Source organism: Falco naumanni, chromosome 3, assembly GCF_017639655.2.
Source record: "Falco naumanni isolate bFalNau1 chromosome 3, bFalNau1.pat, whole genome shotgun sequence".
NCBI classification, from domain to species: Eukaryota; Metazoa; Chordata; class Aves; order Falconiformes; family Falconidae; genus Falco; species Falco naumanni.
The window spans coordinates 31,237,562-31,250,439 of record NC_054056.1 but is presented as its reverse complement, the minus strand read 5'-3'; the positions used below and the strand labels follow the sequence as shown (position 1 = coordinate 31,250,439).

The window sequence follows — 12,878 nt, the reverse complement described above, 5'->3', positions numbered from 1 at the left end:
AACGACTCCTGTCACTAGGATGTGACAAAACCACAATACAGGGAAGTGTACTTTTGTTTTAAGGAGTATGGCTCCCTGCTGTTAGTGGATCAGAAAGTAACAGATTATGTGGGTAGGTCAGAGATTGATACTTGGTTAAAGAGGATGACTTGACTTCAGTGCAACTGCTTTCAGCTGTAACGTCTGAAGGAGTCTGCTAGTCTGGTATAACTGCTATTTATCTCCAGTTTCATCTCCATTTTACTTCTGACATTAGATTCAACGAAAATATTTATTTTATTCCACTGTTGAGATGCCACTAGTATAGTTTTTTGCCCACATTCATCCGTTTGGGTCCGTCTTTGCCATTGTGCTGCTTTTTACCTCTTCACATGCTATTTCATGTTACCCTTCATACCTCTCTGCTTTTGTCCTAGAAATACATACATACTTTTTCATGTTTAAGCCTCTCCTGAAGACTTGCGTCTCCCACTCTGCTTGCAGCAAAGCTAGTTCCCTTGCTTTGGGACCCTCTGTTTCATTCCTGCATACCCATTTGTTTCCTGCCCTGGGACTGAAGTGTTGTCCATTAGCTGGAGTTCACGAAGTGCCTTGTGCCTCATTCTGCAGCGTGCGGGGAAACTGTTGCACTAAACCAGATCATCTGTGGACAGTGGTGCTGCCTTGAGCTTTCACTATGTCCTGAAGGGGACTGCACCAGCTCCAAGTTTCCTTCCAAGTCTCTTTGATCCTTAAATATTTAATGATTCCAAAAAAGGGTTGATGTGCTTTTTAAGGGCCGAGCAGTTGCTTCGTGTTGTTTGCTTTTAAATAGTTAAGATTGGACACTGGAGTAGTAAACCTCATCTGTTGTGCAAGCAAGGGAAACTTAGTGCGAGCTTCCTTTTAACTCAAGTCAGCAGATTTTATCAAATTTAAATGGAAATTTGAATAATGATGAGTTTTTGCAGATAAAAACAGAGTCCATGTTCTGCAATAGACAGCAAGAAAAGGGGCTTTTCTCTATTTTTAAAGAGCTGCTTTATTGTACGCAGGAAGCCTTCATGAAGAAGCAGCATGTGATGTTGCTTTGCTTCGGGGAGGGGGCATAATTAGTAAATAAATAATTAAAACACCTATATATAACAAAAATAATTGAATTGTGTTGAAACTTGAAAGTGAAAGATCAGGTATACTTGTGCATAACCCAGCAGACAAGATGTGCAAACCAGTCTCTTGCCAGTTTGGGTATTTAGGCATCATGCCCTGTAGCAGTATTGTACTTGGCTGTTGTATTTAAGTCCTAAGTAGTAGAAGAGTAGTGCGGCCCAGTTACCTGCCATATTTTCACTGGCATATGCATTGCCTTTAATCCACAGAAAACTTTTTTCCTCTTGGGTGTGCATTTTGTGATTTGGGTTTTTTTTAATAAATTATTCTGAAGACCTGAGGTCTGTTCTCTTCCCTAACATTTATTAGCCACAGTCAAGTGTTTCAGGCCTCCTGAGGGGCTTCTTGGTGTCTGTACCAATATACGACATTGACTTCTGTGGTATGCTGCTATAATTGACTGTGAGGGAGGAGGTGCTCTTTTCACTTGTTTTTTGTGGCAGGCGCAAAAATACTTGTGTACTTGGTACTTTTTATATCTTCCTTCTGCGTATGAAAGGCAGCTCTCCATCTGTGTCCTGGCAGGATTGAAGCAGGTAGTAGGTTAACATGTATTCCTGGTGCTGGTAAGAAGAGTCGTCCTGTCATGCATGCTTGCTTTTTCAGTATGTATGGCGATCTTAAAGGAGGCTTGCATGCTTAGGAGGATGTTGCCAAGTGATTTATTGGATGTAAGAATTTTAAGTAGCAATTAAAATGAAAAAGAAAAAGATGCTGCCACTCTGATTTTTAGGAAGGAGCATCTAGTTCTATTCCAACAGTCGTTTTAAATTAGGGGGAAAATAAAATATGCTGTCCACAAACCTTAGCCTATATGCCCTGCATAGGATATGCTCTTGGATATCATTTCTTTCTGGACACATGGTCTGTTTGTAGTGGTGCCACTGAGGAAGCTGAAAGCAATGCTTTGAGGTAGCTGTAGCTTTTTTCACCGCTGCTGGGAAGCCTTGAGACAACTCTGGGTCCTTGACCTGCCCAGAAACCAGGGGTCGGTCAACCCAGTTAAAGAAACAAACAGAAAAAACCTTTTTGATCCAAGTTCCTCTGCCCTGGAGGGTAAGTGCCTTGTATGAGAAGTCTCAAGAGGGTGTGTTTGCTCATGTGTGTAGTGTTTTGCAGGTGCAGATGGAATTAAAATCTCTGCTACTTTAGAAGAGATCCAGGTTTCCAGTTTGATTTGGGGTCAGATAATTTTTCAAATGCTCATGGCAAGATGTTTGCCTCCTGTTTGTCACACAGAGGGCTGCAAAACCAAGGGCTTAAAACACCAGTGGTTCTAACATGATTTATGTAAGTTGTTTGCTTTTAATCTGCCCTCACTGATGTACATCCTGACTATTAGCATAGAAAGAAATGGGACTGGATGTGACAGTACTTCAGGTTATTTGAGGAAGACTCTGCAACGCTGAAAAGACTTTTCTGTCCATCCAGGTCAGGAGGGGGTTTGAATAGAGAAAAATGAACGCTCAGAGTGAACAGTTAGACCTTTCTGCTTGTGTCTTTTTATGATTCATTTGGTTCATGAAAGGTTCAGGTGCCTTTGAAGTGTCTGCAGCATGTGGGGAGCTCACTTTACCCATCTTTGGAAGCGAGCAGGTGGCGGGGGGGGGGGTCATCTCTCCCCAGCAAAGCAGGGCTGTGAAGAGAGGGGTGCAAACAGAGAGGGCTGGGCCCATTTTTTTAAGCCTACTATGCTGCATGAGTTATTTGAAATTCAGGCTAAAGTCTATGTTGGTAGTAAATTGGAGGGTAGAGGATCAAGGGCCCCGGTAAAAAACTGGACTGCATAACTGGGGAAGGCAGAAGGGCTGTGCCCGCTGTTGGGACCGCAAGGTTGGCTCTCGCAGGTTGGTGCAGGACCAGGATGGAGAGAATTTCTGGTTGGTGAGCATTTTCATGGAAAGCTGTTACTACACGTTTCTAAAATATTTTTTTTTCTTTTTTCTCCCCCCCCGCTCCCTTTGGGGAATGGTGTGGGTCATGCAGGAGCTTTCATTTGAATATAGTGAAAAGAACCCAGAGACTTGCTGTTCAAATGGGTGGGAGACCTGTATAAGTTTAAAAAAAATCATTTCTCTGTACTGGCTTTCATCAAGCTAGCGACAAATTTGCCTTATATTCCTACTGAGCCAGGTTTGAAACAAACAGCTCAGGGGTGAGGGCAGGGAAGAAGAACCAGCTAAGCAAAACAGTGCAGCTGACACCCTTGGAGGCAGAGTTATTTAGTGCTTTTTTGTTCTTTGTGTGCAGACACATAAAAGAAACCACTTTGGATGTCCTGCTTCATTTTCTTCTATTAAAAATATTGCTAGTACTAGAAGGGGACAAAAAAAGGTGTTATCTTCACATTTTAAGCTGGATCGTGTCAGCACTTCAATCCATTGCATCTTTCCCCTTCCCTTTCTCCTTGCAGCAATATCCGTTGCTTCAAGATCGACCAGCCCTCGGGCGGTGATGCTTCAGGAGCGCCAGCGGTGTGGAGTCACGGCTACACAGAAGCTTCGGGCGTTAAGAACAAGTACGACCTGGCATCGTTTTTATTATATGAGCATCCTAGCAGCAGAGCACCTCTTTGCTGATACAAAGAAATCCTTTTTTCAGTGAAAGTTTTGGGGACATTTTGGGCCTCACAAAGGCTGAGACCATGCCATGACTCTGTATTGGTACACGGGGCCCCTGCCTGGCTCTCCACTTTGGTCTTTGTTAGGGAAGTTGCTAAGATACAAGTGTAACTGACACATTTTGTCTATGGGAGACTCCAGTACTTGCAAAAGATCTGAGTGTTTAAAAGCATTTTCCTCTTTGCAAAGCTTCTTTATCTTCAACCAAAGGATGTTTACCAAGCAAATCAGAGATACTAAAGGAAGAGGCAGAATGGCCAAAATGCTGAATATTCATAGTGTGTGGAGCTCCTGTGACTAAGGCAGCACTTGACAAATAATGTACCAAGAGTCTGCTAGTCTCTGTGTTGCTGGCAGTGTTATGAATCTTTCTTTGTTCCTTAAATACCTTTTCAGAAATCTTCTGCTACCTAGGTTTCCGTAGCAAGTGCCAGTAAGCCTTTACTTACTGCTAACTGATTTAACACACCACTTGGTCATCAGCATGTTAAATCACAAGGATGGCTTTTGGAGGAGCAAGTGCAGCTTAAACTGATGTTTCAGGGTTCCTTTCCCCCCTGTTTCTACAAATACGAGACCTGTTCACATGCTGAAAAGGAGGAAGAATCCTTAGGGCTTGGCTTGAACTTCAGTGTAGTTCTCTCCACATCTTAGCGCTGTTGATGGACCTGCCTTCTCCATCAGCGCAGAAAGCAGTCCTGAAAAGCTTGTGAACAGAGGTGGTTAAAACTAGCTCTAAGACTAGGCTGTATCTCTCTGGTCAGAATGACAAGATGAGAAACTAGTAGCGGGTAACAACCTTGATGTTCTCCTGCTTTGTGTTTTCCCTAGGCTGTGTGTGGCAGCACTTTCAGCCAATAACTTCTGCGACAACCGGGAGGCACTTTATGGTGTTTTTGATGGTGACCGCAATGTGGAAGTGCCGTATCTGCTGCAGTGCACAATGAGCGACATCTTAGCAGAAGAGCTGCAGAAAACAAAGAATGAGGAGGAATACATGATCAACACTTTCATCGTTATGCAGAGGTGAGTCTTGGATCTGAAGCCCTTTTTATCTTGTGTGCGCTAAATGGGCAGTTTGTTCACTTTCAGTTCAGACATCTGCTCTCCTCTTGCTTCAAAAAAATGCAAGAGGGGAAAAAAGCTTTAGAGTAGCCTTGGCTACGGTGTTTTCTTTTATTGCTTGTTTTGTGAATATTGCCCTCTGATCCTTTCAGGTGTGGGGAGAAAACCCCAACACCTCCCCACCCAAGCAAAATCAAACAAAAAACCCACAACAAGCCACCCACCTGCAAAGTTACTAAATGGTCATGACTCAGCGATGGGTCAAGGTTTACTCTTCTGGTATCTTCAAGTCTTGCGATTCACAGTTGGCCAGAACTGAGTCAGTGGTATGAATCTCTTGATCACTTTTTAAATGTCCTTACTACTGCTGGCTGCAAAGTCTGGGCTGATCCTTTCTATTTCTCCATACCAATTCAGGTTATTTAAGGCTACACAAATATTTAAAACATGTAGTCTGACTCCTTAGTAACGTTTCTCTCGTGTCATCCCTTTGGCCTTAGAATATGATTTGAGCAGAACCCATCCAAAGAGATTGTGATAGGATAGCTGTGAGTGTGATAGTAGTTCTGTGCAGTGGTTTGGAAACCTGCATGCATGCCATTCTTGACGGAAGAAATTGTGCCTGGGGAAACACTGAGGGAAGGAGGAGTATGAAGGGAATTGAACAAAGGAGAACAAAAGAGGTCAGGGAAACAAAGGAGAAAGCAAATAAGCAGCTTAGAAACTGAGGAAATGGATCAAGTTAAAAGTAGCATAGGTTATCACTGAATTGCTGCACCTTTGGAAAGGAAAAATACTGAAGATCTGGTATCAGGAAAGATACAGAGGCAGCTGGGCGATACTGAACCTGACAGGCGCAAGAAAGAAAATGCTTCCTTGCCATAATTGCATGTAATAGTGCCTCAGACCCGGCAGCTGAGAAGGTGGTTGCCATATACTTAAAATATTCAAGAATAATAACAAATTTGAGTATTGAAAGTACTTATTAAGTGGTTTTGTTTGCTACTAATGCAATTTCACAGGAATGTGGCATTCCTACAAAAAGCTGCTTGCTTTTTTTTTTCTTCTGTTTCTTTTTTTTTTGGCCTCAAGTCAAAATAAGCAAACCACTTCTTTGGAGAACCAGAAATAGTATTCATTCCAGTTGCATTTAACAATTCATTGAAGGTTGTTACAGATGATATACAACACTCCTGAAGTGTATTTTTTAAAAATAAAATAAAAGCACATTGGAGATTGGTTACAAATTTAGTTGTGCATTCTCTCCCCAGGATTTTGAACCAAAAGATCTTGACAGCTATACCTAGCCTTAATATAAATCTAGTAATCTCTATAATTAGCTTTCTAATTACTGTAATTCCTAATTACTATAGGAGAAGGCCCTGATAAACAAGCTACTGGGAAGAATAATCAGGTTTTCATAGTTTAGTATTGAAATGAATTTACATTCTAATGACAGGATTCTGAAAACTTCAGTTTTATCCATAGTTTTGGGGTTTTTTTACTAATTCCTGCTATTTCTATTTCTAAGAACTTCTTTAACAGGTTAGTAACTGACAGGATAAATGAAAAGTGTGCCTTCTTACAGTGGAATTAAGAGCCACTGTGAATTTCTTTTGGTCATTATTTGATACTTCAAGAACGTTATTCAAGACATCACAAAACAGTGAACTCTGTTTTCTGTTATTGCTCAAAAATAAGAGTTTTTACAGTTATATTTTTTATAATAAAATCTGTAGCTTCAGAAGCCGAAGAAGCAGCTGGATAATATGAACCCTCTTTTTAAGCTCTACCTGTACTCAATGCTTCTCAAACCCTCTCTATTTCCTTCAGTCTGACCTTCAAAACAAACATCTTTAAGATGCAGAGGGAGAGAGACAACTGTGCAACTGTTAAAATTCCAATGATTTTTTTTTTTCTGTTCTAAAACTAAGCAGATTTGTGTATCTGCATATGTGTAAATAACACAGTGCCTGAGAGTTGCACGTGATTTCCCTGCAGTGCTGCCATAGTGTCACAGTCTTCAGTGGAGACTTTTGTTTCTGTCTCAGTGATCCAGTAGAGTCAATGACCTGAGTGCTTGCGCTCGCAAACAGCGGCTGTTTCTCCTTAGTACCCCACAGCACTTGTTTTCCAATTAAAGAACAATCATTGTGTTGTTTAAATTCCAGGAAACTTGGAACAGCTGGACAAAAACTTGGAGGCTCTGCTGTCCTTTGCCATATAAAACATGATCCCATGGACCCTGGTGGATGCTTCACACTAACCTCAGCAAACGTGGGGAAGTGCCAAACTGTCCTCTGCCGGAATGGGAAACCTCTGCCTTTGTCCAGGTGTTACGTGATGAGTTGTGAAGAAGAGCTGAAGAGGATTAAGCAGCATAAGGCCATTATCACAGAGGTTAGAGAACAGTTAGGGACTGTTGCAACTTGCAGCTTCCTTGGAGAGTATTTGCACAGCAATGCATGAACTTACATGTTGATATTAGTAACCTCTAAGAGGTAATGGTATGGGTTCCAGAGTTGCACTTTTCCTTTTTAAGGTGGTTCATACCGCGCGATCAAGTTATCATGTAGTTGAGTTGCTTTTCCATCCCATTGCTATGTTGGATTTTGGTTAATGTCAGAGGGTGAGCAACTGTGAGCATGTTACATTGGAAGAGGAAAGTGGACACTCTCATCCTAATGGGGAGAGGAATTGCTGTGTTGGGGCTGTCATGAAGAGCCTCTCTAATTGAAAAGGATGAGAGGGCAGAGTACTTGAAGCAATGTCATCCTTCCCTTAGGAGACTCCTTGCTCCTGGCAGGCTGACTTTGCTGTCTGAGCTCCTGCATTCCCAGAGCTGCCCCTTTGACAGGCAGCTCTTGAAGAGAGCACTTGCCCAAAAGGAAAACCCATCCTGTGCTCAGCTGAACCATGAGAGAGGAGAAGACTGTTTGTTCCCTTCTTACAAGCTTGAAGCCACGGCTGTCAGTTTTGTTTTGCCTTGTGTGACACATGCATAGGAATAGATAAATATTGAATCCTCCTAATGGTGGAGGAAAGGGCAGGAGACTCACTGCTGTATGCCCGTGAGCAGGGTGCGTGTGTCTGTGTAGGGGGGTGGGTGTGTGTGTAATAAGTCATGTGCCTATTGATCTTGCCAGGGAAAGGTGACAACTGGGATCTCAAACGTGACAAATTGCAACGGAGTCACTCCAATGTAGTGTGCATCACCAAGGCATGCTCCTTGTGTTGTTCCACAGAGGAAAGGGAAATTTCTGCACTGAATCTTAAGATGACTCACTGATTTCATGCACGCTGATGGCTTATCACTGCTGTCAGCCTTCTAATGGGGAAGTTAATAAGCCGACAAGGGTGTTTTTTTTCTTCTGAGTGGTTTTAAAGGGGAAGGTTTTTTCAGTCTTAGTTCACTTCTCTGTGGTTATCTGCTTTAAAATAACCCCTGCAGTCATCAGCTGGACCAAATGAGTGTAAATCCTCACCTTTGTTTTCTTCTGGAACATGCAGTTAGCAGGGTGCAGCTATCCCCAGCAGGCTGACAGATAGCCAGGCTTGCTGTTTCAGACACTTGCTCTGCTTATTCTGGCAGCTTGGCTTCTAACCAGGACAGGATCCTGGGATTAGGACATGCATGTGATGTACTTCTGAAATACGTCCCATTATTACTGATGTTTTCCCTTCGGATATTACTCCTCCACCCCTTGGAAACATCATATCTAAGTGGAAATGTAGTAAGTAATTGGGACATGTAAAACATTTTGCTACAACTCTGCTGACTGAGAAATGCAGACTTGCTGTGTGCTGCGTTTGACTTGCATGCTTCATTTAAAGTCTTTTTTTTAAAAAAAATAAATTTGAACTTTTGTTTCCTAAGTGATGAGCCAAGATGAAACCTACAATTGTTACAGCTGCAAGAGAAGAGTCAAACTGAGCGATCTGCCCCTCTATCAAACGGAGCTGTGTGGCTTTGCCTTGTATAAAGGCAGATATCGTGGGTGGAGGAGGGATAAGTCTGACTCACTGGTAAAACATTAGTCCAGTTGGCTCTCACAGCTGCACGAGCAGAATAGACAGCTCTTTGTTGCAGACTCTGCTTTCTTGGTCTGTGCATAGGTAATGCTGATGACAAATTGGTAGGGTGTAGGAGGCGTAGCGCAGGATTGCAAACCAGCCATTGCTGGGCTGTAATCTCAGCTCTGTGACCTCTTAGCAAGTCCCTTTGCTTTTCCATCTTCTCGTCTGTAAATGGTAGTGTTAGTGTTAGGGGTACTGCGGAACCAGCCATCAGTAAAGTATCAGTAAAATGCAAGGAGATGTAGGTGCTGTGTATCCTTGTCTGCTTTGTTCCCAGTTTCCTGTCCTTTCTAATTTCAGGATGGCAAAGTGAATGGTGTGACGGATTCAACAAGAATCTTGGGGTACACCTTCCTTCACCCAAGCGTTGTGCCGCGTCCTCACGTCCAGTCCATCACCTTAACTCCGCAAGATGAGTTTTTCATTCTGGGGAGCAAGGGGCTGTGGGACAGCCTCTCGATGGATGAAGCAGTGGAGGCAGTCAGAAATGTGCCTGATGCACTGGCAGCTGCAAAGAAGCTTTGCACTTTGGCCCAGAGCTACGGCTGCAACGACAGTATCAGTGCAGTTGTGGTTCAGCTCAACGTGACAGAGGACAGCTTCTGCTGCTGTGAACTTAACGGGGTCCCACCCCCCAGCCCAGGCATTTTCCCCCAGTCTGTCAATGTGGTCATCAAGGACAGGCCGACGGATGCACTTGGGATGCCGTCTTCAAGCAGTGGCATGGCTTCAGAGATCAGCAGCGAGATCTCCACCTCTGAAATGAGCAGTGAGGTGGGATCCACGGCCTCTGACGAGCCTCCCCAGGTAGCCATGAACGAGAACAGCCCGGCCTACCCAGGGGAGCAGCGCTGCATGTTGCACCCTGTCTGCCTGTCCAATTCTTTCCAGCGGCAGCTGTCCAGCGCCACTTTCTCCAGCGCCTTCTCTGACAATGGCCTTGACAGCGATGATGAGGAGCCAATTGAGGGGGTGTTCACCAATGGCAGCCGTGTGGAAGTGGAGGTGGACATCCACTGCAGTCGAGCGAAGGAGAAGCAGCTTCTCCAAGTGCCGGTGGAAGCCAGCGACGAAGGTATCGTCATCAGTGCCAATGAAGATGAGCCCGGCCTTCCCAGGAAAGCTGAATATTCTGCCACAGGCACAATAGGGCGCCGGCGGGGCAACGGTTCTGTGGCACCGCAAGAGAGGAGCCATAACTTGATTGAAGTTGCAACAGACGCGCCGCTCAGAAAAACAGGGGGCTACTTTGCTGCTCCAGCACAGCCTGATCCCGACGACCAGTTCATCATCCCACCAGAGCTTGAAGAAGAAGTCAAGGAGATTATGAAGCAGCACCAGGAGCAGCAGCAGCAGCAGCAACAGCAGCAGCGACAGTACCCGATGGACCACCTGGCAGACTATTACGATACACCACTATGACCCACTCTTTACTGCTCAGAAATGAACTAACGAACAAGGAGACTTGAGTGCGGGACTCTGTGGGCTCGCATTACAGCAGGGGTTTTCCTTATCCTCTTCCTTTATATACTTCCTTTTCCTTATCCTGCCACTACAGATAACTGCAGCTTTTCAGTTTGTTAGGTTTAATATTCATTGACTTTCTTCTAGAGATGCTTGACCAATAAAGTTTAAAATAGTTAACCTTCCCTTAACATACCAAGTGTAAAAACAGAAAAACAAAAAAATAATAAAAAAATAATAAAAAGGTTTAATATATTGCTGAGAAACAGATGATGATGTAATATTTTTTAAAATGGCTTGTTTGTTTTGTTTGAAAAGCAGGGCAGTAGCCAGTGCTAAATGATTTAAGTAATATTGTAATACTGTATTTCTTTGAGAGAAAAGGCTTTTTTTGGTCTTGAAAATGATAGACATTTGTAGAATATGGAGACTAACTCCTAGGAGTTGCTTTACTCTTTCAGGTGACTTAAGTCACTGAGATTCACTAATTTTCTCTGAGAGAACAGTTGATTGGGAAATTCCTGTAAATAGCTCAGTGTTGTATAGTGATGCTTACATGTTTTGTAGCCTTGGCATTAAGGACACAACCTGAAAAATTGATCTTTTTTTCTTCAGTGACTCTTTGGGCCATGGTCATTAAGCGTAACGGACTGAGTGGCTGTGTACGAGTTAGCTAGAACTGAGGTGGTGTAGACCATTTAAAGAAACCCACTTTTTCCTCTGGTCTCTTTTCTTTCCTTACTTTTACAGACACGTTTTGTTTGTGTTCCTTACTGCTGCCACAACCAGCATGATTGTATAGAGCTCATTTGCTGTAGAACATTTACATACCAAGAGTTATATTAAAGCCGAATGCACAAATGAACATGTCATAACTTTTGTTATAATAAATATGAAATTTACACCTGATGTCTGCTTTTATGTCTGAATAGCTGAGCAGCAGCTTTCAAACAGTAGCTCGCTGTGGTTCGTCAGCGTGCTGCTCAGTGTAAACCAAGAAGTGTTGACGCTTTTTCAGCTTGATCACATCCTTACACTAACTGCAGCTCACGTTTACTTCTAGAATGTAAAGCCCGTGCAAAATGGCCTTTAAAAGATATGAACCAACTCTGAGGATTCGACCTGTTTCTTTTTTTCTTTCTCAGTACTAATTCAGCACTATTGATTTGCCCTTTGCCACAGTATTGACAGTGCCAGAAGACTGAAGAGGAGCGGTGCTCTGGCTCTGTCCCCTGGGACTGAGTAACTGAAGATAGAAATGATGAAGGGATAATGCAGGCTAAGAAAAGGGAGAGAGAAAGCATTGGGCACAGAGCGAAGAGGGAAAATATAAGCAGAAGGTGGAAAAGCGAACTCAGAGCTACCTGTGTAAACTCAGATTTGCCCAAATGTGTAGAATGAACACAAGTTCCATGGCAGCATGACTTTGGTAGCAAAAGGGCATTTTTTTTTTTTTTTTTTTGTGATTACTGTGGGAAAGGGGCAATGTCCTTTTTCAATATTGCCTCCAACCAACGGCTCCATTTTGCTTGTCACTCTTTAAAAAGCTGAATTAGTGTGTGATCGTGACAGTGTCTTGCTCCTGCTTGACATTTGGGCTATATTTCGGAGAGGGCTGCGGTAACAAGGCTGTTGGCCTTATTCTGTTCTAGGGTGAAATAGCCAAGTTAGGACAGGATTGCTGTTAGCAGAAGGTTTTGGGGTTATTTTCCTTAAATAGTAACAGCAGAGAGGCAAACATGAAATTACCTGTTTTGGTAAATGTTTATAGCACTGTCTACTGTAGATCTAGAAGATTGTACTTTATTGTAATTTGAGCTTCAAAATATCTCTTTCTTAAAGAAAACTCATTAAATAATGTATTTAAACAAAAAAAAGTTTATTGTTTATTGGCTGGTAACTCTTAGGTGTTCCTTGGTAAACAGTTCGTATACTTCAAATTTTGTTGCATGTTTCATTTTCCTTGGTGTCTTTGGAAAGTATTGTCTTTGGTTTTATTCTGTTCAGGTGTTGCTTGAGGCTGAAGGTGATAACTAGCAAGGACACTACCATGGTCTTGGCAAGTGATTACAAGCTTACAGTTTCCTGAGCAAGCTGAAAAATTCTCTGTACCTTAAAAAAAAAAAAACAACAAAGGCAATTCTTTTCCCCATAGTGCACTCTACTGCTAGTGGAAGAGTAGCCTTGCTGCTGCTGTCTGGGGTTTCTGTAAGGTGTCTCCAGTATGCTGTGCGTGTGGTGCTCCGGAGAGAGGAGCAGAGGTCAGAGTAGGGGTGGAAGGGGAACAATTGCATGTGAGCTAAACTTTGACCCAGCACCGAGAATTTACACTCCCTGCTGTCCCCTTTTCTCATGTGACTACGAGTATATGCACGTAGGCTTCATAAAGACTTTCCCTTTCCTTCATTTGAAGGACAAGCTCCCAAGAACTTGCCAGCCCTGTGGCATTAGCAGCTTAGAGGCAGCAATGCGGTTTCTCTCCCTGTGTCCTTACCTTGAAGC

At 43.1% G+C, this 12,878-nt stretch overlaps 1 protein-coding gene across 1 annotated transcript in view; it reads left to right on the top strand.

Moving 5' to 3' along the window:
- The window catches only part of PHLPP1 (PH domain and leucine rich repeat protein phosphatase 1), a 143,037-nt gene extending 131,752 nt beyond the window's left edge, over positions 1 to 11,285 (top strand). Inside the window, exons 14-17 of the mRNA XM_040586442.1 lie at positions 3,563 to 3,667; positions 4,602 to 4,796; positions 7,007 to 7,235; positions 9,213 to 11,285. Coding sequence (XP_040442376.1) covers positions 3,563 to 3,667; positions 4,602 to 4,796; positions 7,007 to 7,235; positions 9,213 to 10,334 — 1,651 coding nt within the window. The 3' untranslated portion in view covers positions 10,335 to 11,285. The remainder of the gene's footprint in view (positions 1 to 3,562; positions 3,668 to 4,601; positions 4,797 to 7,006; positions 7,236 to 9,212) is intronic.
- Positions 11,286 to 12,878: the final 1,593 nt, after the last annotated feature.